The sequence below is a fragment of the Pteronotus mesoamericanus genome, unplaced genomic scaffold (assembly GCF_021234165.1).
Source record: "Pteronotus mesoamericanus isolate MK-2021 breed Mesoamerican mustached bat unplaced genomic scaffold, CSHL_Meso_final scaffold_31, whole genome shotgun sequence".
Taxonomy (NCBI): Eukaryota; Metazoa; Chordata; class Mammalia; order Chiroptera; family Mormoopidae; genus Pteronotus; species Pteronotus mesoamericanus.
The window spans coordinates 6,302,249-6,328,271 of NW_026555312.1; the positions used below are offsets into that span (position 1 = coordinate 6,302,249).

Genomic DNA, 26,023 nt, shown 5'->3' on the forward strand with positions numbered 1-26,023 from the left:
AAGAAAAACATTGGCAGTTGTAGGCAACACTTTTACTACCCCATAATATATTCTGAGTTATAAAAACATTCATAACTGCAAATGGCTTTCAAAGAATAATTTCCTACAGGTGTAAACAAAGTTCAAGACCTATATATGATGTGGCTGAAAAATCTTAGCAAAACTAACTTTTCCTGGACTGGAACCTTTACTTAGATATTTCTGGGCCCTCTGGGGAGATGAGGGGCAAAGTCTACCTTACCAAGTAGCCATTATGCCTCTACTAGTCAAAAGGAAGGGGGAAAATTCTCCATAAGCATGATCTTAGAAAGCAGTGTTTAAATCATTAGCAGTATTTGGTTTTTCTTGCAATTAAGAAACTGGTGGAAGGAATGAGAATTTTATGGGAAATAAAATTTTGCACATCTTTGCTGATTGAAAAAGTGTTTTGATTTTATTTGATTTACTCTCCGGGTAAGTCTAAAGAGAAAGGCTGAGTTAATTTGTCCCTTTGTAATCCCAGGCTTAAACCAAGGCACCTGGATCCTGGTGCCTCCTGCAGCACTTTCTCTCTCTCTCTCCCTGCCCCCGGAACAGGGATGGGGTGGGGGTGCTCCTTACATGGGGCTGGGGCGCCAGGCCAGGGCAGGAACCTGGAAGCACTTATTTCTGAGTTATCACAGGCCAGGATACATACCTTTTATTGCTTTTTCCTCCATTGCCTTGATAGTTTTAAAAAGAACAAAGAGCCCTCCTCCTAAAACAGACAATAACTCTCCCTCTAACCAAACGTGTCCACCATGGACATGAAGTGCCAGTTAATTCCTCTCCTTCAAAACTCAAGCGCATGACCAGACATAGATGCCAAGTAGCCCAATAGTCAAGATATTTTTATATTCTCTCCTATTTCCCTGCTTCTTATTCCCAAAATCTAAATTCTTTTTGCTATAAGCAAAAACATGAGGGAAAATTCTTTTTAAAAATGCTCTCCCACACCATCCAAATGGTTTCCTGATTATAAAAGGAACCCACACCACTACCGATTGAAAAGTCCTTTAGCACAGAACTGGAGGGGAGGGACAGGCAGGGACGGGGAGTGCTGTCGTTGGGCGGGGTGCCCGGCAGGGGGCCAGTCTGAGCCTTGGTGCCACTCAGGCCCAGTGGACTGAGCAGAGGACAGGGAAAGGGTGGCGAGTACCTTGGCTTGTCGGCTGGCTCCTGCAGCCCGCGGGTGCAAAGGGAGGTCGTGAGTTTCAGTCTGCTGTTTTGCAAAGTTCACAAATACCTGAAGGCAAGGAAAGAGCAAGAATAGGTATATGTTTCCAGAAAAATGGTAGCTTCCACACACACCACCCACTTTGTTTTGTCTTTTCCAGTTAATATACAGCCCTGCTGGAGTCCTTGTGTCCCACAGAATGGGGGGCTGGCCCACCTGAGGAAGCCTGGCCGCCAGCGCCCTGGACAGAGCTTGTTAGAATTCTGAGCGAAGCTACAGCAGTTCCTGTGGGAGGACTCAAAGGACTTGGGGTGTACAAGGCAAGGCAGATCTCAAGTAGCAGCACCTTCTTCATCTCCGAAGAAGAAACTAAAAACAATACAGGAGTCCGATCTCATCTCTCCTCTGTTGTTTATTCAATGTGCAGTGTGGCCGTAATTCCTGCTCCTGCCTTCATCTGCTTACAGCCCTTACGGCAGATGAGCAAAAGGTGCCGGTGAGCCAGCTCCCCAAAGGATAAATAGACACTTGTCTATTTCTGCTGTTTTACTGAACAGCTTTTAAGGATGTCTATTTAAACAAACACACAGCAACAACAGAACCCCCTCCCCGAAACAACTTATATGTCTGAATGGATGAATGGATAAATAAAACATGACACACATGTTACAACAGAACATTACTCAGCCTTTAAAAGAAGGATATTCTGACACGTGCTATAACATGGATGAGCCTTGAGGACATAATGTAAAGTGAAATAAGCTAAACAAAAAGGGACAAAATACTGTCTAATTCTACTTATATGGGCTATGCAGAGTAGCCAAAGTTAAGCAGAACAATGGTTAAAAGTGGCTGGGAGTAGGGAGGTATTGTTTAATAGACACAGAATTTTTATTTGGGAAGATGAACAATTTTCTGGAGGTGGATAGTGGTGATGGTCACATCGCAATGTGAGTGTACTCAATGCCACTGAATTGTGCACTTAAACTAGGTTATTATGTTATATATATTTTACCACAATAAAAAGTGACCACATTTTAAAACTTGATCCATGGCATACATGTTGATCAAAACTCACCCAATTGTACACCTTAAATGGGTGCATTTTATTGAATGTAAATTAAGCATCAATAAAGTCGATTTGAAAAAGAAAAAAAAAGTCACCACAAACCAGGAAGGATGAAATACAATCATAGCATAGTGGGGAAAGATGACGTAAAGTCAATGAAATTTGCTGATGATTAAAACAGTGTTAGACAACACTTTCTGATAGATGGTGTTTTACCCTAATGGACAGGAGGACCAGAGTGTTGAAACCCAGGCATGTCCTGCCTCCCTGTGGGGCGGATCCCAGCCCAAGTTGGGCGGATCCCAGCCCAAGTTGGGCGGTCCAGCCCAGCCTCTGCACAGCCCAGCTCTGCGCCTGGCCCCTTGGGGAACTTGCCTGGTCCAGCGTGGTCTGTGTGACCGAATAGTCCTCGATGAGCAGGCTGTCCTTGTGGGTGACGAGCAGCCGGAAGATCCTGGCCAGGGAGGAGGAGGGGACCTGGAACTGGAGCATGTTGTAGTGCCGCTCCCTCTGCACGCTGCCCGGGAAGTTCCCCTGGAAGAACTGCTCCACGGGGTTCAGGTCGGGAAGCAAGTCATCCTTGGGGGATTTGATCTTCATTGTGACGATGTAGCCATCTCCAAACCTAGGGGACGCCCATGGCAGCATGGTACAGGCCTGTTAGCAGTTGGGTCTAAGGCAATCCCAAAATAAGGAATGGACTCATCGAAAATATTGAGGATTAAAAGCCACACTATAAACCTCTTGTGCACGTTTCAAACTAGGGGGAAAACCCACAACAGTTCCTGGAGAAATAGCTTGATCCTAGATTTTAGAAGTCTAAATGCTTCTGTGTGGTAGAGTGGGTCACCAGACCTATGTCACAGCTTCCCGTGTCCAACCCCTGGAGGCATGGATGGTCCCTGGGCCTTTGCCTCTCACATACTAGTGAAGTCAAAGGTGGGTTTAGTTCCCTGCAGAGGTCACTGACCTGCCCATGAAGGTGGGTGGAGCCAGTGCTCACTCAGTGATGGAAAGGCTGCCTGGCCCTTTAAGGGGCTGGCCAGGTGTGAGCACAGGCTTAGAAAGGCAGCATTTCCCTGTGGAAGCTTCTAAAACAAAGGAACTGCCAGGTCAGGTACTTCCCTCCTCCCTTCACCAGGTGAAAGAAGAACGGGTGCATCACACAGTGTGTTCAGCGCCAGCTGGCTTCCATACGCACGTACATCCCAGTATAACCATGTCAGTTATAACTTATTTCAGTGTTCCCTCCAGGATCAAGTGTCGGTCACTTCCCTCTACAATAAAATGCCTTTACCTTTCAGCTCTGGAAAACTGTCTCTCCCCACGGGGAGTAGTTCCCTCTCATCTGCTCTCCATGGGGATATTGAAGAGTGAGAGGGAAAGGAGGAAGGAACAGCCACGTCTCCCAGACACAGGAAGTTGCCGACACAGGTCTGGTGACCTCACATGCAGAAGTCCCCCTAGATACCTGTGCAGTGTCCTAGCTGTAATTGCTCAAGAAATCATGGGTCAAATATCCAAATGCAACTAATATACTAGACGTCTCTCTCAACCATTAACCTGCCCGGATGCATGTAAGAATGATGCGTGTACTGTGCAACGCTCTTCCACTGGTGCAACTCGGCACAGAGGAGGGGGGTTAAGCACTGTTCCTTTCATCAACTAGCACGGTGGAATTTCTACTCCAGGTTCTTGAAGAGCATTTGTTAAACAAATAAGTGATAAGTATAAATTCACCCCTCCTCGTGTATAATGCATATCAGAATGCAAGGGAGCATGGCGTTATTGTCATAATCTTATTTTAACTGATTGTCAGTTATGGCAGAGAAACCATTATTCATACCACATATTTATAGCAATTTACAATTTACAATATACTGGCATTTCTGGCTCGTTTTATAACACACGGTCATTTCTCAAACTCAAAAGCATGCAACATGCCAGAATGGAAAACTAATCCTCAGGTTGTTTGGTTTCCTCATCATTCCTAAGCTGGCTGTGTGCTCTTCCTGAATAGGCCATCGGTCCTGGAGTTGCTGGGATCAGTGGTTGGAGAGGGAGGCAGCGGCAGCGGCCCTCCATCTCCCAGCCAGGCTCTGCACCTGCCCCAACCAGAATGCCCCATCTGGAGACTCAGGGAGCCTTCGACCTCAGGCACTTAGCCCAATATAGAGAGCTTCCTCCAGTGCAGGGGCTTTCTCCATTTGCCGCTGCAGAATGAGGCCTGGGCACTACCTGCCTCTGCCCATGGGGGGAGGGGGCACTAGGACCCTCCCAAGTATCGGCAGAGAACACAGGGCCTGGCTGAAAACCCCACACTCCCCAGGAAGGTAACGAAGGTGCCCTCTGTCCCAGCATCTCCTTACTTGTACTTGAGGTGCTGACTGGTACCCAGACACTGAAAGGCGCCCTTCACCATGATGGCCAGCCGGGTACACAGGGCCTCACATTCTTCCATGCTGTGGGGTATGAGAGGGGCTGTGAGGGGTGGGGAACTCCCTCCTGCCTGCTCCACCCCAGCCCTCGGGAACCTCTTGCCTGTGGGATGTGAGGACCACGGCCTTCCCTTCTCTGATGATTCTCATGACGGTGCTCCACAGCATGCGGCGTGCCTGGGGGTCCATGCCCGTGGTGGGCTCATCCTGTGGGAGGCAGAGAGGGCAGAGGCCCGGCTCACTGCACCCTCCATGGTTGGCTTCCTCTGAGCACTGTCTCTGGCAGGCAATGCACAAAGTCACTCCCCAATGGAGTGAGACTCGGGGTACCCAGGCACAGAGTATGGAAGGCAGGTGGCAAGTGAGGAGAGTTAAGACAGACCATGCACACACCTCCACCTGTTTCATCCCAGAAATGGATTCAAGTTGATTAAGGCAAAGGTAGGATTACCTTAAAAACAAAAGAGCAAGCCCAAAAATCCCTAAACCTCCCAATATTTGAAGGAGGCAAGGATATAGCTTAAGTGACTTTTCTGTTTCCCTCCAAGTCCTGCGACCCATGGACATATGAAACCCAGATGCTATGAGCACAGGGGTCTTGGTTCTGAGTGACAGTCACATGACCCTTTGATTCAGGCTAGTGCTCCCATCCACCTCAAATCCCACAGAGGCCTCCTCTGGCAGAAGTCATTTCTGAGCAGACACCAACATTCCACAGAGGGGCTGAACTTCCCTGCTGCGAGCCTGTGGCCCCGCAAGAGACTTCCCAGGAACTCAGTGAGAATGTGTTATGGGTCCAGTTTCCCCCAAGAGCTGGGCTGATTTCCTTAAAATGAGCACTATATGGAATAGTCCAGGCAAAAACAGACCACTGCATTTTCTAAATAGGCTGACCCAGCCACAGAGATGCATCCCTTGGTTCCAACCCTCGGGCTGCCTGTCCCCAGAGGTCACGGTGCCCCTCACCAGCAGCACCAGCAGTGGGCAGCCAATCAGGGCAATGGCTGCAGAGAGTTTCCGCTTATTGCCCCCACTGTAGGTGCCCGCCAGGCAGTCTGCGTAGAGAGATAGGCCCAGGCTCTGAATACTCCAGTTTGCCACCTAGGGAAGAGAAAGGAATCCCATTGGAGAAAGACAAGCAAACACCCCAGACCTCCACCAGTTCAAAGCCTTGAGCTCCCAGATCTCACACATCTGAGATGACAGAAGCTCCGCAGAAACAGTGCCACCTGATGGCTCAGGTTCCCTGGCACATGCTTCGAGGACCAGACATCTCCTTTCCACTCTGTGCCTTAGATTCCAGCTTGGTCAGCTCGGCACCCCGGGGGTGCAGCCCCCTGAGAAATGGGCTCCAGCCTTACAAAGGGCAGGGCAGAGCTTCTTACCCGGTGTCCCAGACTATGGCTTGGAGAAGAGGAACAGTCCTAGGGTTTGTTTGAGAAGATGGCTGGTCCTGTTGATTCCACCCCTGAACAGGGTCACACTTAGGGTCTTGCGCATCAAATGCATACATACTGGGCACCCACCCTGAGCCAGGCTTTGTACTAGGTGCTGGAGGATAACGGTACACATAGCCATTGGCTTTGTACTCACAGATGGGGATTGATAGACAATCGAAATAAACAGGATAATGACAAATTATAACAGTGCTTTGAGGGAACTCAACAGGGAGCTTTCATGGAGAATCACAGGCATGTGTTTGTGTGTGTGCACATACAAGCCCATGTGCATGCACAGGAATAAAACTAGGGAAGTCGCTGGAGATAAACCCACGACGCTTCAGTCTTGCACAGTTGTACCTCTGCCTGGAATGTTCTTCCCCTAGGTCCACATGCCCCTCTCCGAGTTTCTTCATGTCTCTACTCAGAATTTGCTCCCTGTGTGAGGTTTTCCCTGGGCTACCATACCTAAAAGTACAACCCCCAGCCCAACTGTTCTTCCCTGCTTTGTCTTTCCCGAGACTTTTCATTCGCAAATATACTGTATATCTATTTATTATCTGTCCCTTCCACCATAATGTAAGCTCCATTTTTAACTTTTTACTTGGAATAGTTTCCAAATTACAGAAATGTGTAAAAATAAGAATAGTAAAAAAAAGAACACTCATAAACCCTTTACTCTCTTTCTCTCTCTCCTGCCCTTAATACACACACACACACACACACACACACACACACACACTTTCAGACCCAAAGATGCATCATGGCCCTTCACACCTAAATATTTGTGTCTATTTTCTAAGAATAAGGTTATTCTCATACATAACCACAATACAGTTATGCGTGTCAGCAAATTTAGCATTGTTACTATACTTTTTATCTAATCTACCGTTCATAGTTTAGTTTTGTTGATTGTTCCAATCATGTCCTTTGTTGCATTGTTTTCTTGCCAGTACAGGACACAGTGTAGTGTCCACTGTTTAGTCACTATGTCTACTTAGCCTCCTGTGATCAGGAACATTTCCACAGCCTTTCTTTTCTTTCTTTGTTTTTTATGACTTTGATTCTTTGGGAAAATACAGCCCCTGTATTTTTTAAAATAGAATGTTCCTTTAGAGTTTATCTGATATTTTCCTCATGATAAGACGCAGGTTTATGTATTCCCAATCAGAATATTACCTCAGGGAAATTGTATCCTTCTCAGGGTATTGCATCTGTTGGCGGGAGAGAGCGATGTGCCTCTCAGGTGATGTTAATTTTGATCACCCAGGTAAGGTGTTGTCTAATTCCTCCATTGTGAAATGATTATGCCTCCCCCTCACAATCAATAAACAATCTGTGGAAGATATTTTTAAACCACACAAATATCTTGCTTCTCATAAAAAAATTTCCCCTAGATTTATCAACCATTGATGATTCTTGTTTAATCCAATCTTTACTATAACTGTTGCAAAATGATCTTCCAACTCCATTACTTCTTCCACATAAGTACTTGTCTCTCAGTATTTGACTGTAAGCAAGAATGCTCATTTCTCTCCTGTTTATTTATTTATCCATTTAATAGCATTGGCTTATGAATTCCTATCCCCTGCCCTGGTGTTTTAGAATTTAACATAGTAGTTAATTATTTTGATGCTCACATTGTCCCACATATGGCCATTGGGAGTCCCTTCGGGGTGGCTCCTATGTGTTTGTGACGTACTTTCATTGTTTTTTCTTAAACACTTCTTTACTTCTTGCATAAGGTTTTCCAGATTGATTTAATACCTTTGCTGTCCCAGACCTGGAATTTGTTATTTGTTTGAAGAGTCATAGTTTCTTTTAGTGGGAAATGGTATTAGATATCAAAATTTGCTCAGTGCTGCTGGGGTATTTTTTCTTCTTAGCCCTTTCAGTTACACACAAACACAAACATACACACATATGTGCACATACATATACATGCATATGTGCAATATATACGAACATATTATGCATGCAGGCACGGACTCACGCATATGAATATTTCATGAGTTTACAGTGATCTCTCTAATTCCAATCCTTCCCCACAGGGCAATTTCTTGATTTCCACTTTCCCATGCCTGTGTGTCCCTTCCCCCACAGTGAGAACTCTGGCTCCCAACAACATTAACACATTGATTCACTTACTGAACCGTATAACACATCTAAGTTGTTTTAGAACTGCTTTGTCCATGCCACTAAAAAACATAGACAGACTAAACAGAGCTCAGAATTGGTAGTTTTTTCCCTCTGCTCCATTGAGACTGAGGATATATCATCAAGTACTGTGACATTAGCTATTTATATTGGCTCTTCCCCTCCCCTTCTGCACATAATATTTATTTGAAATAAAACTGAATTAATTTGTTTCAGTTGGCTTTGTTTTTCTTTTTGTTTTCATTTTTACCCCCTTTCCATGCTTACTTAGTTTTATTTTTTGAATGTGTAGAATGTTAATATGCTTCCAAAAGTCAAAACTATGCAAAAAGATATCCATGGGGGGTGTCATTGCCTCCTGCGTCCCCTTCACCCACTTCCCGCTTGTTGATGATGAAATTTATTGTTTTCTGGTTTATCTTTTCTATTTGTAAAGATAAGCAGACTTATGTATGCTTTCTTATTTTTCCTAGTTTCTTACATAAAAATCATCATCATATTCTTTTTTCCACTTTGCTTTTTTTTTTTTACTTGAAAATATCTCTTGCAAATAACCCTATATCAGTTCACAGAGATTTAAGGTTTTACTGTATGTATGAACTATAAGTTATTCAACCAACATCTTATTCCTGAGCATTAACTTCCAATATTTTGCAACTAAAATGCAATAAATAACTTTGTGTTTATGCATTTTGTTCTCTGGGAGGCATACATTCAGGGTAAGTTCCCAGAAGTGGGATTCTGGGTGAAAAGACAAAGACATACATTGTTTTGTGAGATATGAAGGCAGGGATATTTTTGTCTGTTTTATTCATTGCTCTACCCCCACTTTTGGAACAGGACTTGGCACATAGTAGACACTCAGAAAAGCATTTGTTGAATGAATGAATGGATAGCATTCTACAGTTTTCCCATCTCTAAGTAACTGCACTCTTATGAAATAGCCTTATGGTTTACCAAATTCCTAAGTTGCCACAACAAAGCCTTTTTTACCCTCTCGATTTCCTCTGCGGGTACACCTCGAAGCCGGGCATAAAGGTAAAGATGTTCTCGCCCTGTGAGCAGCTCATCAATTGCGTCAAACTGAGGACAGTAGCCCATATTTTGATGGACTTCAGAAATATTGGTTAAAATACTGCAACAAAAAAAGCAATTATTTCTTTCAGAAAGGGCGTGACCAGGGAGCTGGGGCTGGAGGAGATTCTCCCAACAGGATATGGAAGCTGTCTTTCTCTTCTCCCACTTTGCTTCAGAAATGTGTTCAACACTGAGCAATCAAAGCAGGGGCCCTCTGATCAGAAACTGGTGAACTTTGGGAGTTCTGAGCTTTGAATCCAGTCGGATTCTCCAGTTTCCCTGTTTAGGTTATTTGAATGCCTATCAACCAATTTAGCTTTGGTTTTGGATTGGATTGCCTCACATACTAGTTTAAAAACAAAGAGAAGATCAGATTTAAGAAGTTGAACAGTGATTTTTTTGATCCCTTTAAGACATTTGGGAAGTAGCTAGAGAAGATACATGGTCCCTGATGAAAGTAAACTTCCCCATTGTATTTGTTGGCAGAGATACAGTCAATGGAAAAGGAACCAAACAGATCATCTCTCCCCCACCCCGACCCTGGAGCAAGAGGTTGATAGGGAGAAGAGATGAAGTGAACTGAGTTCTATCAATTCCCTTTGACTAATATATTTGCCCCTACTAGAAAACACATTGCCTTGATGGAAAAAATAAACTGTCCATAGACTGATCTAATTTCTTCCCCTTTTTCCTTACAGCTTAGAGTCTATGAATAAAGGATGGAAGCAATGGGATGGGGCAGAGAGAGGCCATCCATTATGACAGCCCCCCACTATAACAAAAATGACTTCAGGTATGGCTGGGCCACTTAAAACCACCCAGGGAAGCAAGGAGTATACTTTGTGAAATTCACAAGAGCTTCTGAACTAGAGAACCCCAATCCTGTGTCTTAAACCTATAGTTTACTTCTAGCTTCCATCTTGGTTTTACTATCCAAGCATCAGACTGTGTCTTATTTGGACTCTAACTTGGTATCTTATAGCAAATCCCATTACATCCCCTGTCCTCTGACCCTGCCTCCTAAGACTCCTTTTGTTGCCATTGTGAAGTCATTATCTTCACTGTAAACTAAGCTGGATCTGCAGATGATATAGTTCCAGCCGTGGTCTTGTTCCACCCCTGCCAACAGGGATGAACAGGGAAGGCCTGGGAACCAGATTCATCCTGTCGGAGCCAGTTGAAGTGTATGCTCAGGACTCCCCGTGCCCGCCAGGCATTGGGCCGTGTTGAGAATGGCTCTTAGGTGATGAGGTCCCAGTCAGGCAAATGCTGGGCAGACATGAACAGTGCCTAATGCCACTTACAAACTGGGGCCTAGATTTCCTCTGGGCACATCTAATGTATGTGAACTCTGCTATTCAAGGAGCAGCTGGAAAGAGGTGAACAAGTGTGAGCTCCTGTCCTGTGCTTGGAGAGGGCCAGTCTGTTTACTCACACCTTATTACAAAGAACAAAAGGCATCCTCCAGAATCCAAGAGCACATGCCAGGTTTTCCTTTATAAAGATTCCTTCGCCTGGCACCAAGCATCAGCACATAAATAGGCAATGCAGGCCCCTGAAGGCCCTAGAACCTAGCCCCATCTAGAAGCTCAGAGATAGGATGTTTCATAGCAGGGGTTCTCAACTTGGGGCCCATGAGTCCTGCAAGGCCATAAAACATGCTTCACAGCGCAATGAATTCCCCAAAATTCTTTGCAAAAATATGTGGAGGGAAGTAATGAGGGACAATGGTGTATTTTTTTTTTAATATAAAGAAAGTACAAGTGTTCATCAAATGCTCAAAGGAATCCATGATACTAAAAGATGAAAACCACTGGCTTAGTACATCCCAGAACTTTCTGAGAATCTATACAAACAGAGGAATCTCTTAACAATCACAATTCTATTCAATTTTCCAGAAGGTCTTTATCTTAGACTTTTTGGCTTATGCTCACCGGGAGGTCCACCCCTCTGCACAGACCTCCAGGCTCTCATGTCACCCTCAGATACAGGGCCTGACGCTCTCCCTCCCTGTGCTTAGATGGGGACATGACCCAGGACCTGAGAGATGCCCTGATAACGGGACGAGCAGGACACTTACCTCTTGCCTCCTACAGTGGCATCACCTGAGGTTACTGTGGTGTCCCCAGTGAGCATCTTGAAAGTGGTTGTTTTGCCAGCTCCATTCACTCCCAGGAGGCCAAAGCACTGAGGGGGAACACACAGAACTGGCCTGGCCCTAGAGCCCAAGAGGGTCCAGAGGGCCAGGCCCTAGAGCAAAGCATGTGCGCTTCCTTTAGGAGGCCCCTGGCTCGGTGTGGTGTGCGGCAGTGGAATAGGCTACCCCAAATATGCCGCTTTGGCATAGGATGATTTTGGGCTGAAGGCAATTGAGGAGAAGCAAATATCAGAAAAGCTTTCTGCCTTTCCCCTATTTGCCTAAAAGCAGGACATAAATTTACAAGGTGTTTTCCTTCCTTTCTCTACCAGGAAAGATAAGTTGATCACTGAAGGCAACTTTAGATCCTTAACAGCCTGGAGATGGCACCAGAGGAAGTGACGTAACAAATATCACTAACTGGCCATTATTTACCACTTGTTCCCCATCTACTTGCCTCCCTACAATCTGCTATCCTGGAAACTCAAAGCCCCTTTCTTCTGCTTTGTCACTTCTCTAACGGTGTACTGTTCCTTTGCTAAGATGCTATGTAAGCCCAAGTTCTAACCAACCATTTGAGCCATTTGTTTCCTCATATATGCAATGCACATGATAACAAACTTCTCTTTGTTATTCTCTTGTTAATCTGTCTTTTGTCAGATCAATTTATGGAGCCCGAGAGCCTAGAATGGTGGTAGGGAAGAGGACTTTCCTCCCCTACAGTGGCTACGGAGCACTAAAAATGCGCCCAGTCTGAAGTGATATGTGCTGCAAAACACACTGATATGTAAGTACAAAACACACTGGATTTTGAAGACTTAGAACAGGAACATCCACACTTTTGGCATCTTTGTGCCACACTGGGAGAAGAGATATCTTGGGCCACACATTAGTATGTTGTGACATGTAATCACAAAAAGAAATCCCATAATGTTTTAAGTAAATTTATGATTTTGTGTTGGGCCACATTCACAGTCACCCTGGGCTGTATGCGGCCTACAGGCCACAGGTTGGACATCCCAGACTTAGAACAAAACAAAAGTACCTCATAAACAATGCTTTATATGAATTACATGTTGAAATAATATTTCAAATATATTGGATAAAATAAGTAATTCAGATTAATTTCACTGGTTTCTATCTTTCTTCTGTGGCTACGAGAAAAGTTAAAATGACCTATGGTGACTTGTGTTTTATATTTCTTTGGTAGCTCGGCTTTAGAGGGAGAAGACATGCACAGGAGCTGATGCTCTGAGCCCTTCCCTGGGTGACGTGCCATGTACGTACCTCTCCAGGTCGGACTCCCACACACAGCCTGTCCACCGCTGGGCTGGAGGTGCCCGAATAAACCTGCAACGTCAGAGACATGGGACTGAGGACTGAGAGAGGGTTAAAGCAGGGAAGGCAGGAGAGAGCAAAGAATGGCTTCAGTGAAAACTACCATCACGAAGAGGTTGCAGATTAACAAGGGCATTCAGAGAGGTGCCTTGAGCCCCAGAAGGCTTGGAACTGGCCCTGCACAGAAAGTGACCGAGAAAGATTAGCGAGGCTCAGTTGTAGCAGCTCCCACTGAGGCCCTATGTCGGTCCCCAAGGCGAATCCTAGGGAAAGCACATTTGAATCCTATGTTTTTTGGAAGACAAGCTAAACACAAAAGTGACAGGCCCACATAAAATTAGAAAAATGAATTGCTCCCATAGGCATAGTGCTTATTCTACAGAAGGCAATTGACAACATAACACTGTGCTATCTCTGGGTCCAACTGGCATGGCCGGATGAACATGCCTACACCTATTTTCTTACCTTGGTTAGTTCATTTAGACTTAAGATATCAGTTTTATTTCCCCCACTAATAATTCTTTGTCTTTCTTCAGCCACATCATCATCTTCATCCATGATGGGCTCCCTAGTGGGCTCGGCCATCCTGCAAGAGGGAAAGGGGACAGGATTGGGCTGGTGCACAGTGCCCTCAGCTCTGTCCCCTTGCTCCCACCTTCTTCCCATGCCGTCGCTGCTGCTCCAGCCTGGCTTCCTATCCCCTGAGACTTGAATTCTTAAAAGGACTCACAAGAGGAGAGGCATTGGGCACAGAGAGCAAGTGATCAAACTCGGAGTCGGCCCCACGTTCTAGTCCCTATTTCATTCAATTCTCACAGCCCTCTGAGTAGGATGGTAGATTTATTTCTAATAACTCAATTCCCTCTAGATCCACACCTAAAAACAAGTCCTCTGAATATTTAATTTACATGTGGCCAGACTCAGCCTGAGATGTTAAAAGGAGAAGAAAAAAACCAGCGTTCAGGAAAGCTTGCCCTGAGGGCCCTGTGATTTGTAGTTCAGTCCTCCGGGCAGAGCTGGCAAGGTCAGCTGGGATTGCCAAGGGGCTGCCTTCCGGAAACCTGAGCACCCCCTCAGGATGGGGCAGGTTCTGGGGCAACAGCCTGGGGAAGGACAGCTGGGCTAGTCACGGTTGGCAGCCCCCCACCCCCGGGGGACACCGTACGCATTGCTCCGGGCTGCACGCATCTCATATCTCCCCCATATTGCTCCCTTCCTCCCCATCCTGTCCCTACTCTCACGTCTTTAATTGGCAATGGGTCCTCCTTGGTCTATTTTCTGTGAATGCACACAGTTGTAGTTTGAATACCCCTTAACCATCCTCATTGGCAATACTATCATCCAATTTAAAATGACGATCTGTTAATTAAAGGAGGGATTAAATATTAGTGATTGAAACTAATAGTATCGTATTTTAAATACTTTGAAGTTCAGGTTCTTTACAAATTCTTTTGTGCCGATTTTGTGTGTGTCTTCTTGTGTTGCTCAGAGCAAGCCAGTCTTTGAGAATGTAAGAACCATTGCGGTATGGGGCGCGTGAGGAGAGGATGGCTAGACGAATGTAAAGCCACATCTCGGGTGTTGACATCCTCAGGGCAGCGTCACGAACGTACCATCGGGTGAGGAAGAAGTGGTGCTGCATGAGGAGGGTCAGGAGGAAGTACACTACCCCTTCTACCGCCATGGCAACCAGGCTCTTTCCAATAAGGTCCCACTGGAACGGATTTGAAGAGTTCTCCTCACCTGGAGACAGAGGCCACCAGAAAGTGACAGGAATTAAGTCTACTCTGCTGCCCCAACTGCCCCTAAAGGCCTAGTTTCAACACTTGGCTCAGCTGGAACAGGGCTTATGCGAGGAATTAAGGAAGAGCCAAATACAGGCCTCATCTTGGCTCCTCAGGTCAGAGGAGGGAAGAGAAGAGCCCACTCTCAACCCCTCCTGTGGCTCCTCAGCGAAGGAAACAGAGGCGCCTCGAGCCCTCCTACGCAGCAGGACAGCCCACACCAGCCAGGTGCCCTCAGCCCAGGCTGCAGGTTTGGCCTAGAGACTTCTGCTTCAGCCCTCCCAGCCTCATAGCACCCAGGGCCATGCTCGACTGGCCTTGACTGCCACCCACCAAACCGGGCACAGACGTCAGTCATGGCCTGGCTCAGTGCCAGGTCAATGAGGCCCCGGCCCAGGCAGAAGTGGGGGAAGATAATGAGCAGCTTCCGCAACATGGCACTGAATCTGAGCAGCATCTGAAACACAGAAAAGCAGAGTGATCAGGAATGGCGCCAAGGCCATTGCCCTCTCCTGAACGGGGTGGGGCCTGGATGCCCTCCCAGGAAAGGACCAGGGGAAGGACTGTAGACAGAGGGGCCTAACAGCCAGACTGTCCACAGGAGAGCTTTGTCACAAAGTAGAAAAGTTCTGAAATACCCATAGGAGGTGCCTCTTGGGGAGCCTCCCAGGTAGCCCGTTGGGAGCTCAATGCAGATTCTGAAATTACCCACAAGCCCTCCAGGGCACTTGTTACCAGGAGGTGCAATAGTGGCTGGGAATGTGACCCAGGCTCTCTCTGCTTCAGCACAGCTGTGAGCCGTCACTGCCACCCAGCTTTGACCAAAGGGGAGAGGGCCTGTGGAGCACGTCCCAGCTCTCTTGCTCAGCTCCCACAGGACAGCTCCAGGCTGTGTGCGGGACGGCAGAGGACCTCTCTGGTGTCTGCACTGAGCTGGGGAAACGTGTTTTTGGGTGTGCAGACGGTGCTTGCTGCCTTCGCCTTGGTGTGTCAGGCAGAGCCTCCCCCAGGAAGGCAGAGAAGACACAGAGATGAGGCAGAAGAGGCCACTGCCGCCGCTCTCTGGCCGATTCCCACTGCATAGCCTCCCCCTGCTCCCTGCCCTTACAGAAAGGCACTCTGCTCTTTTGTCTCTGGGCATTTGCACTTGCAGCTTCTGTTAACTGTTGCTATTAGCAGGAAAAATGCCTTTGTTTACAAAGCTGGCTCCAGTAACCCCTACTCTCATAAGCCTTTCCACGTTTGCATGGTAAAATACCTACTCCTCTCTTAGAACACTTCCCCTATTACCAGGGTGAATTATTTCTTACCTCCCTACTTTCCTCCTTAGTCAGTTGCTCTTGCAGAACAGGGACTGGGTCCTAATCGTTTGTTGTCCTTCCTAAGTGCCTTGTGCAATGATTAGTTCATAGTAGACACTTCACTATCTATTAAGTGGGTGAATAAAATTCTACTTATCCCAGACCAGGTTTAAATTGAATTTCCTCCACCGAGGTTCTCCAGAGCCCTGCAGCCCAGCTCTTTTGGGCCCTCTCTGACCTGTAGCGTTTATCTGTGTCACCCCTTTGATGTCCTGTCATACGGAACACGGGATATGTGGTGTGCCGGTCATTTCCTGACTGGAAGGGGAGTTCTGGAGGGAAGCTTGAGTGGGTCATGCTTGTTCATATTGGCACATCCATCACGTGGTGTTCACTTAGTTGACACCTCTTGACTGAGAAGGGACAGCAGCTACGGGGACCTGGGGGGCCTCCACTGGGATACTGGGTATTTCCACAGCATCTGTGTGAGAACTTATGTGAGAGCAACCAGCTTTTCTGCAGGGGAGGAGGGTGCGCTCAGTACATGGTGGCTAAATGAGAGCAGCCGGCAGGAGGGAGAATGTTTTGAATAGTTTAAGCTTATTATTTAATTTTTCTGAAGTAACGTACTCTCTTAAGACTGAGTTGGCTGTGAGCTGTGACAAAAACAGCTCTGAAGAGCAGCCACTTCAGTCTGCCAGGATGCTCTGGCCCCTGTGGGGGTACAGGTGGGGGGTCAGTGTTCTTCTCCACCTCCCTCTGGGGTCTGACTGTGACATGGTATATGTTTTATCAGTCATGGCACAGAAGGGGAGGGGTTGTTCGTTGCTTCATGGCCACAGAAAGCCTGACAAGATTTGGGAAGCATCACTGTCGGGAAGCCACAAGACACGGTGGTTAGTGCAGACTTGCTTTGGGTCCTCCCAGCAGGGCCCAGAAGCAGGAGTGGGGACAAGGGCTGCAGGACAGCAGAGGCGCTGGCTGGGACCCACCCTTTGAACTGCGGAGACCTCATGAGGGAAGGAAAGGCTAGACAGGCCACTGGGGACACAGGTGCATGGGCGAGACCAGCAGGCCTTGGGAAGGTTCCCAGGACAGCCACAGCCAGGGCTCAGACACGGCCCTGTAGCCACTGCCGTTGTGTTCATGATTCAGTCTGGCCAGTTCTTCCTGGGAAAAGAGAAGTCTGGGGGCTATGGATGGGACAACTGGACTTTATGGGTCATAAAAGGACTCATTCAGCACCATAAATTCCTAACCCTACCCTCAGGATTAATTTTCATGTAGAATAGTATATATTAATCTGTTACAAATTGCATAAGCAAGTGGAGAAAGAGCCCCGACCAGTGTGGCTCAGTTGGTTGGGCATCATCCTGCAAAGCAAAAGGTCTCCAGTTCGATTCCTGGTCTTGGCACAATCCTGGGTTGTAGGTTTGGTCCCCTGTTGGGGCACGCGAAAAAGGCAACTGGTTAATGTTCCTCTCTTGCATTGATGTTTCTCTCCCTTTCTTTCTCCCTACCTTTCCCTCTCTCTAAAAATTAATTAATTAATTAATTAATTTTTAAAAAGGAAGTGGAGGAAGAGTACATTTGTATTTGCTTATATGTCTCCAGAACACATAAGAAACTCAAATGAAAGGTTGCCTCTGGAGAAGGGAAATAGATGATTGCGAAACAGGAGTAGGAAGGAGACTTTTCGTTATATGCCATTTAGCTCGTTTTAAATTTTGAAAATACATGAATGCTCTGGTATGTGTAGAAAACCTAATACCCAAAGTCCTCAATAAAATCTTGAAGGATTATTAGATTAATTTTATTAATCTAATAAAAGATTAAAATCATGAAAGGTCATTTATAGCTGGAGAATGAGCCCAGAAAACCATGACTCTAGAGTACAAACATGAATAAGGTGTTTAAAGAAAGAAAAAAAGGAGAGAAGGAGGGAAGGAACGGAGGGAGAGAGGGAGGGAGGGAGGAAACAACATTCATTTACGTCCTAAGCTTGTCCCGATGGTGCTCGCCCATGTCTCTGCTTTACCATCACATACTCTCTAGTGTCCTAGTAACCAAACAAGGAAGCCAAGAAAGTCATGCTCACCTGGTTATTCTCAAATAGTTCCAAGATGAAGGTGATGGCACTGCTGTTGATGCCGATGAACAGATTAGCACAAGACAAGGCCACATAGGCTGTGCTGGGGACATCAAACAGGAAGGATGCTGGGTACATCATGGGAATGACTGCCCATCTGTGTGAAATGACACAACTCAGTGGCACAGAGTGCCAGTTTCCATTCCACCTGCTGTACCCCTAGATACAATGCTTTCCTCTCACACATGAGGTGAAATGTTTAAGCTGGTTAGAGTCCCAGGGAGACCAAAGAGATGCTCCACCCCCTTGGTCTTTGTTCACCATCTTTGAATTGAGATAATAAGGCCGTCCCTGACCATCTCGTGGGGTGTTTGTGAGGAGCAAATGAGATAGCAACTGTGAATGTACATAAATTATAAAGCCTTATATGATGCATTGGAGCGCTGCCTACCCTGCAAAGCTGTGCTGAGATCCCAACAGGCTCATTTTCACAGTTCACTGGAGAGGATGCACCACAGTCACACTGGTGCCTGAATTCCCTTTTCAGTAGAAGTAAATGGAGACCATTGCTCTGGTAGGACTCTACCGACCCACACAGGAAGGGCCAGCTAAGAAAACTGAGGCCTAGATGAGGAGTATTACTTGTCCACGGCACGCAGGTGGTATGTGGCAGGCCTGGACATAAAGTTGCACGCTTTGCTCTACAGTTCCACTGAATTCAATCTCTGTGACATCCTCCTGCCCTGACCCAGGAACAGCTTTTCAGCTGGAGTCTTCTGCTGTGCAAATAACTCTTGGCCAGCATAGGTGGAGACACTGAGATGGATAGATTGGCCACAAAAGAATCAGAATCATAGCTGGATGAGAAATGAGGGAGTGACAGATTCCCAGATTTTGGTTAAGGCAGTTGGAATGGAAGAAGATTCAGGCCATGTGGGGCACCGCCATAGTCCCTGAGTGGGCCGAGCCTCAGGGACGCCTCCATGCATGGAGTCAGAAACTGAAGCCAGACAGGTTTCTGGTCAACCTGAAGAGCGTGCTGGAGGCTGGAAGCTAACCTTGCCACCAGAAATCCCGGTTTTCTGTCAAGAGATCATGCTCCTCCTCTGGCTTCCCTTTTGATGGCATTATCCAATGGCCCAAAAAACTCACCCGTACAACATGAGCAAGGCAACAAGGGCAGGAAGATTGTTTGGAGAAGTGTAGGCTTTCTTCTGAAACCCGATGAAGATGCCCACCACTAGGGCAGCACTCACAGCATAATTCATCTGAAAGAAAGAAGAGGAGGTTTCTGTTTCCTGTCTGTCAAAGAGGACTGGGCCAGCTCCTCCAGCGCATATGGTCTGGGGTTCTGATTCTATTTGTCTAAATAGTTCTTTGTTAGCAAACATACGTTAAGTTGTCCTTAGTCCTCCCACCCCACCCACCTCCCTGTGCAGGGGACCTTCAGTTTGTATCTTTGAAAAGGATGAATGATAAAATTCTACCTCTTACCTCATTCTCTCTTTCTAATTGGTCAGGAAGTCTTATTGATTCTACTAAATATGTCTCCAGAATTCAGAAAAACTTAAGATCTGGTCGTTGGCCTCATGAAGCTCAAATAAATGATACCCTTTCATTGCTTTTCTCCTTCTCTTTCCTTCCTACACAGTTCAGTCCTAAAGCCACCAGGATGGGCAGGGAAAGATGGGGAGCCGTGGCAGGGTCTGGGGTGGAGTAACAGTGGTCCCAAACAGGATGAGACCCTGAAAAGGGTGAGAGGGTGTCTCACAGAGGGTGGGCTAGCGGGGTGCTAGGGCCCCAGTGGGGTGAGGAGGGTGCTGAGCTGGTGGAGGGTGTCGAGCCAGAGCAGAATGAAGAGGACCTTCTCCACGTGCGGTTGGCTGGAGACAGGGGAGGAGGGTGTCCACATGGTGGAGGGGACAGTGGCAGAGATGTGGGGCTTTTTTATATGGGTATATTGCTCAGATAGCTAAATGAGTTGAGGTGACAGAAGCTGGTGTCTCACTTGTGGAGAAGGGAATTACAAATATGGAAACCTGGAAAGCTATAATGAGCCTATGGTATTGGATTGGAACTAGAGGTTTTAGTGAGCCCATAACGTTCAGTGTATAGACAGATGTATCAAAGAAAAACTGATGAAACATTCCAGGCTGAGGGAGCCTGGAGAGACAGGACAAGTAAATTCAAAGCATGATACTGAGATACTCATGGATCCTTTTCCATAAAAGACAATATTCAGGCAATTGACAAAACCTGAGTGGGGTCTAAGGCTTAGATAGAGGTGAAGCATGAATGCTGGTTACAGTAGAGGTGCTGGTGTGTATGTGAGTGTGTGTCTGTGTGCACGTACATGTGTGTAGGGGCATCTGACTGGAAAGCTACTCTCAAATGACTGAAAAAGAGTTTTGAACTGTCCTTGCAACATTTCGGTAAGTTTGCTATTGTTTCGACATTTAAAAGAAAAAACATAATATAAATAAAAAGAATTTAAGATATCATATATGTGCTGAGTGGATGATAGAAACAGTGAGTGTTCACTCCTTCAGTATCAGCCCCAGGCACGTGGTGCCTCTTTGCCACTGGCTAACGGCGGGGCTAAGCTCCAACACGGCGAATCCCGGAGTCTGAATCCCAGGCTAGACTTGAAGCATCAGGCCGTCTGCTGACATCATGCTGCCATTTTCTAACACATCATTGGGTGTCTGCTTTGCTAGTATCGCCTCCCCCCAAGGCACCACTGTGTCCTTCTCTCCACATCTCTCTCCTTAGGCTCAGACATCTCTGTCTGTAGCCAGGTACATGCATGGGTCAGTCCCAAGTGTAAATTCTATTCCTTGTCTTTTAAAAAAAGCAGAGTGAAAAACTAGCACTTTAATAACTTTTCGGTGCAGGTGAGCCTAGTTCTTTCCACATTCAAAGCATGATGTCAATATGGGCTTCACGAAGTAATGCTTTTGTCCAAAGTGAGGCTTGTAGAACCTGACCTCCCATGAGTGTTTTTTTCATGAACAGACAGAAAAGAGAGGAAAGAACTTAGTTGCTACCTAAAATTTCTGGTGTTGTATTGTCAAGTGATGGCTGCTTCATAAGCCGAGTAAGATAAAATAAATTATGTCTCTAGGAATTTTAGCATTTGCTATCATTAGTAAAAGTCATAGTGGAGAAGGTTGTTTGTGTTGGTCTCCATCATAATGTATCTTATCATCACATGAAGTGGGGACTCAAGTTAGTCTTAGAATGTTGAGATAAATAAAACAAAGGATCTCATTACCCAAGACACCCAGAATAGACTGGCTGTCATATTGACCTCTACTATATTATAACTAGGTCTTTGCTGCCAATTAATTTTAACCCCACAGCCTGTCATGAATTACCCCACCCTGCCTCCTCCAATACTGATTGTGAAAATGGTGTAGTCTGCTGTTGATTTGCTAAATAATTTTTTTCATTTTCTCTAACATTGTGGCTTAACTGATACAGAAAAAGTCCGGCTACTTTGAGAAAACAAAATAAGGCCATTGGGTAGATTTACCAAATAAAAATATAGGATACCTAGTTTGAATTTCAGATAAACAAAAATAACTTTTTCAGTATAACTATGTTTCATGCAGTATTTGGGGATGAAACAGTAAAAATTCATTATTTATCTGAAATTCAAATTTAACCGGGTGTCCTATATTTATCTGGTGACTCTGCCACAGGGAAGTTCCCTCATTACCCCTTTGGGGGCGGGGCAGGATTTAAGAAGAGGATGCGGGGTGAAGGTCTGTTTGGTATTACTTCTTCAGCTCCAGATTATCCTCAAGAAGGGCAGTCATTGTTGGGTGGGTCAGAAGGCCCCTTGAGGCAGGGCATGCAGAGCCCCCTCTCAGCAGCTGTCGACCTGAGCCTCATGTTCTTCCCTAGCTTAAGGCTCCAAGTTCTGTGTCTTTCTAAGACGTCAACAGACAGCAGATACACAGGGCTCTTCGCACAGCACCTTCCAGCAATCCTGGCAGTGTGAGAGCCCCGCCCTGCTTGTCCCTCAGTCAGGGTAGACATAAGCGCCCACCCCTTAGGCCAGTGGAGTGAGAGGGGCACCATGACCTGACGCTTACGATGTCCCAGAGGAAGTTGGTCAGCCAGTAGGTGGTAGGGCTCACTCCACTGACAAACTGGAGGTGCTGGGCTTTGTTCACTCTCTCCTGGATCAAATAAAGGACAAAGCTGGCTGGAACAAAGGACATGGCAAAAATAACGCAGATAGCAACCACAGCATCCACAGAAGAGGTCAGCCTGCAGCAGGACAGGAGATACAGGCAGAGAGAGGTGAAGGAGGAGGAGCAGATGCAGGAGAAAAACAAAGTCAGGTTCTGGGGAGGCTCACCCAATGGCAACAGCCTCCTGAATCCCCTTCCATAGCCTGACATTTGTCATTTCATTCAACTGTCTTAAAGTGGGTTAAAGTTAAGTGAGTATTTTTGGGTTTTCTATTCCATGTCAATGTTGACTATTGTTCTATTTCAATATGAAAGTCTAGATAAACTTTCTCTTTATTACATTTTCAAATTATTTACTGATGGTTATAGAGATGGATTTTTATATTAATGTCATATACTACAATGCTCTTCTTCATTCTAATAATTTGCCTATAGATTCTCTTGAATTTTCTAGGTAGACAGTCATATGATATTTGAAATTTATTTCTTTTGTTAAAAGAAGTAAGTTATCTCTTAGGACATCAAACACATCGTAGCATGGGGAAATGTTCACAATGATAAGTTTGAGGGAAAAGAGGATGGGCCGATTATACAGGACTTGTCTCTATTCACACTTTCCTGGATCAAGGAGAAGACATCTGGCTAAGACGGCAAGTGCAGGCCGAAATCCAACCTGAACTTCACATACAAGCCATGACACCCTGCAGGGGACAGTGCCCACCTACAGAAGGAAATACCTTTAATTCCCACAAAGGCACCATTTGTGCTTGTCAATACTCTTATAAAATTGGAAATAGCACGATCCACACATGTAGGAAGAGCAGAACAACTGACTGAAGGGAAACACACAAAAATGTTTTGAGGAAATACCCTAAACTATATAGGGTTATAGATAATAAGTTCTTAAAACTCTATATTCTGTAAACTTTATTTAATGAACATACACCATTTTATAATCACAGAAGACTTCTACTTCATATTTCAGATTCAAGAAAGAGACTTGGCAAGGTTGAGTGAGAATAAACATAGGACAGACTATTGTTCCTCAGTAGAGGGCCCCGGAGACCATCCAAAGGAGGGTGTCCAGGGCCCAACTTTTCCAGCGACACTTGGCATGCCGAAGGCCCCGTGTTCAGGGCACTCAGTGTACTGGAATAGGAAAATGAGGACCCTACAGCTTATCAGAAGAAGTTTGCCTTCAAAAAGGCTAAAAATGTACTACAAATTGCACAAGATGGATGTTTTTATTCCTGAAGCTGTGCAGTAAGAGCCTAAGCTTGAGGAAGGCATGGTTCCGTCGACATCTTCAAAGCCTGACTGTCTGAGGGAAGTCACTGGAATATGAGATAATTACTGCTGGGGAGATGAAAGATTTACTGAACCTTCCTAGACTACAATAAGAATGTTGGTGTAAACTCCACCCACCAAAAAGCAAAACAAACTTCCATAATAAATATGAGGAGAAAGAACAGCCAAGCAGTTTGGTACACAAAGTGTTGCTAGTTTTTGTGTTTGCCTGGTTAAACCTTCCTATCCAGCCCAGCAGCTTATGTTAGTGAAAATCCTCTCAGGTCTCAAAAGAGAAGAGAGGTGGACAGGAAGTTGTGAGGTTGGGGGCCATCGTGGCTTACACTGTGATCTCGGAGAGCTGCTCCGTGGTCAGGTTCAGCGGCTGGCTTATGACGGTGATGCCATACTCCTCAGGGTTCCTGTCCTGGCGCAGGCTGACTCGTAGGATGGCATTGTGGGCCACGTTGAGAAAGCTGACCATGGCATGCCAGCCTTTGTTGTTAAACCACACCTGGAAGGCAGAGACGGGCTTTGTGAGGCTTTGCTAGACACGATGCCAGAGGCCCTGTGCTACCAACAGCTGTTTCAAAAAAAAAAAAAAATGTGCTGCAGGAAAAAGGATGTGAGGAGGAGGAAAGATTTGGCAGCTGGAAGACATTCCATGCTAGATTTCTACAGGAGATGCGATGGAATTTAATTAATCTGGGAAAATAAAAATAACCAGCTCACGTGAATTTTTAGCTCTAGGGCAAACTATGTAATACCTTAATGTTGTCTTCAGTTTCTAGATGTTTAAGGAAAGCAGACATTTCTTTAGAGGCCTCTCTGGTGATAGGGCCCTAGAAAATCATAATTAATGAACAAGCAAGAAGGTTTTTATTTTCACTCTTAGCACTCATGATAATTTCTGTTTCATAATGATTGGCACTTTGAAAGGCCTACCCACATCTCCATTCTGTTTACATACCCCGCTCACATTCATTATCTGGCCAAGGTCACTTAAAAATTCAACAAGTGCTTCCCCGGTGATGGGGAGAACCGGGAGCTTTCCTCCAATGGAAATTCCTCCGTACCTGACAAGGGAACAAGAAGGCCCCAGGTCAGCGCCACGACTGTGTCTGTGGGGCTGCCTGCTGGCCAGCGGCTCTCAGTCTCCGTAGGGAAGTGTGCACTTTTGGGGGAATTGTCTGTGCTAGTGAGCAACAGGGCTCCTCTTTACAAACCAACTTTGTTTTTCTCTTTCTTTTTTTAATTATATTTTATTGTTTATGCTGTTACAGTTGTCCCAAACCTTCCCCCCTTTGTCTCCCTCCAGCCACCCCCTCGCCGCTCCCTCAGGCGATCCCCACACCGTTGTCCACGCCCATGGGTCATGCGTACGTGTTCTCTGACTACTCTAGTCCCTGTGCTCTACTTTACGTGCCCGTGACTTCTGTAACAACAAATATGTATTCCTTAATCCCTCACCTTTTTCACCCATCCCCCTGACGCCCCTCCCATCTGGCCACCACCAAAACATTCTCCGAATCTATGATTCTGTTTCTGCTCTGCTTGTTTATTTTGTTTCTTAGATTCAACTGTTGACAGACATGCATTTACTGTCATTTTATTGTTCCTATTTTAACCTACTTGTAATGCTTCGTTATTGCCTCCAAAGGAGTTCTGATCCTTTCTGGGCTTCGTCTCTGCTTACCTCTCCCTGCCTCTCCTCCTGCCTTCCCTACACGGCCAATCCCGGCCGCGCCCAGGCACTTCCAGAGCTGCCAGGGGCTGGGTTGCCTCCACGGGGCTGCTGGATTCCCAGGGGTGCCTTTCCCTGTCTTGAGCATCAGGCCAACTCCGACTCCTTTGTCATATGTCATCTTATTTTTGAAGTCTTTCCTGACTCTGCCCCCATCCCAACCATGATTCCTCCCCTGTGCCACTTCTGTACTTAACAGGCACTTCTGACAGCCCTGAGCTCACCTTAATCTAATCAGGACCGGTCCTGCCCTGCTATGCTCTGTGCCTCTTCCACCCCACCCTCCGTGGGTCAGCCCCTCACCATCTCCTGCCTTCACTTACGCCCTGGGTGCTTAACTGAGATCCTAGCCGTGGGGCTCTCCCGCCCCTGGCCCGTCTTCCTCACTGCTCTGGAAGCCTCAGGTGATCCCGCTCAAACACAGATCTGGGTGTGCCGCTCTGGTTTAAAACCTTTCAATGGCAGGATCAATAAAATAAATTTGCTGAACTTTATTTCTCAGGGGGGACTCAAATTGAACTCCCCTGCCCCCAACTTTCTGCTTCAGCTGGGGATCCATACTTCCCTCTAGGGAGCAATTCTAAAAACTAGATTTCACTTTTATGGTCTAGAATCAAGTTGACAACAGCTCTGCATTCATTCTAGAGGCCTGTTTCTGAGGGAGCCTGAGAGCTCGCTCCTAGAATATCCCTGGAGGGTTCTCCAAACCTCTGGAATCATTTAGGTTTCTAGGATGCCTCAGTCACGAGGTGAATGTGGGGCTGGG

General features: G+C 46.2%; 1 protein-coding gene across 1 annotated transcript in view; it reads right to left on the reverse strand.

Annotated features, from left to right (window-relative positions):
• Positions 1-259: 259 nt before the first annotated feature.
• Positions 260-26,023, reverse strand: part of ABCA4 (ATP binding cassette subfamily A member 4) — a 125,817-nt gene continuing 100,053 nt past the window's right edge. Inside the window, exons 33-50 of the mRNA XM_054592061.1 lie at positions 24,484-24,589; positions 24,281-24,355; positions 23,858-24,027; positions 22,125-22,302; positions 19,177-19,292; positions 18,034-18,181; positions 14,968-15,091; positions 14,464-14,593; positions 13,316-13,436; positions 12,800-12,862; positions 11,456-11,562; positions 9,292-9,433; positions 5,669-5,803; positions 4,806-4,909; positions 4,634-4,726; positions 2,640-2,889; positions 1,178-1,264; positions 260-262 (exon numbers count right to left, since the gene is read on the reverse strand). Coding sequence (XP_054448036.1) covers positions 260-262; positions 1,178-1,264; positions 2,640-2,889; positions 4,634-4,726; positions 4,806-4,909; positions 5,669-5,803; positions 9,292-9,433; positions 11,456-11,562; positions 12,800-12,862; positions 13,316-13,436; positions 14,464-14,593; positions 14,968-15,091; positions 18,034-18,181; positions 19,177-19,292; positions 22,125-22,302; positions 23,858-24,027; positions 24,281-24,355; positions 24,484-24,589 — 2,152 coding nt within the window. The remainder of the gene's footprint in view (positions 263-1,177; positions 1,265-2,639; positions 2,890-4,633; positions 4,727-4,805; positions 4,910-5,668; positions 5,804-9,291; positions 9,434-11,455; positions 11,563-12,799; positions 12,863-13,315; positions 13,437-14,463; positions 14,594-14,967; positions 15,092-18,033; positions 18,182-19,176; positions 19,293-22,124; positions 22,303-23,857; positions 24,028-24,280; positions 24,356-24,483; positions 24,590-26,023) is intronic.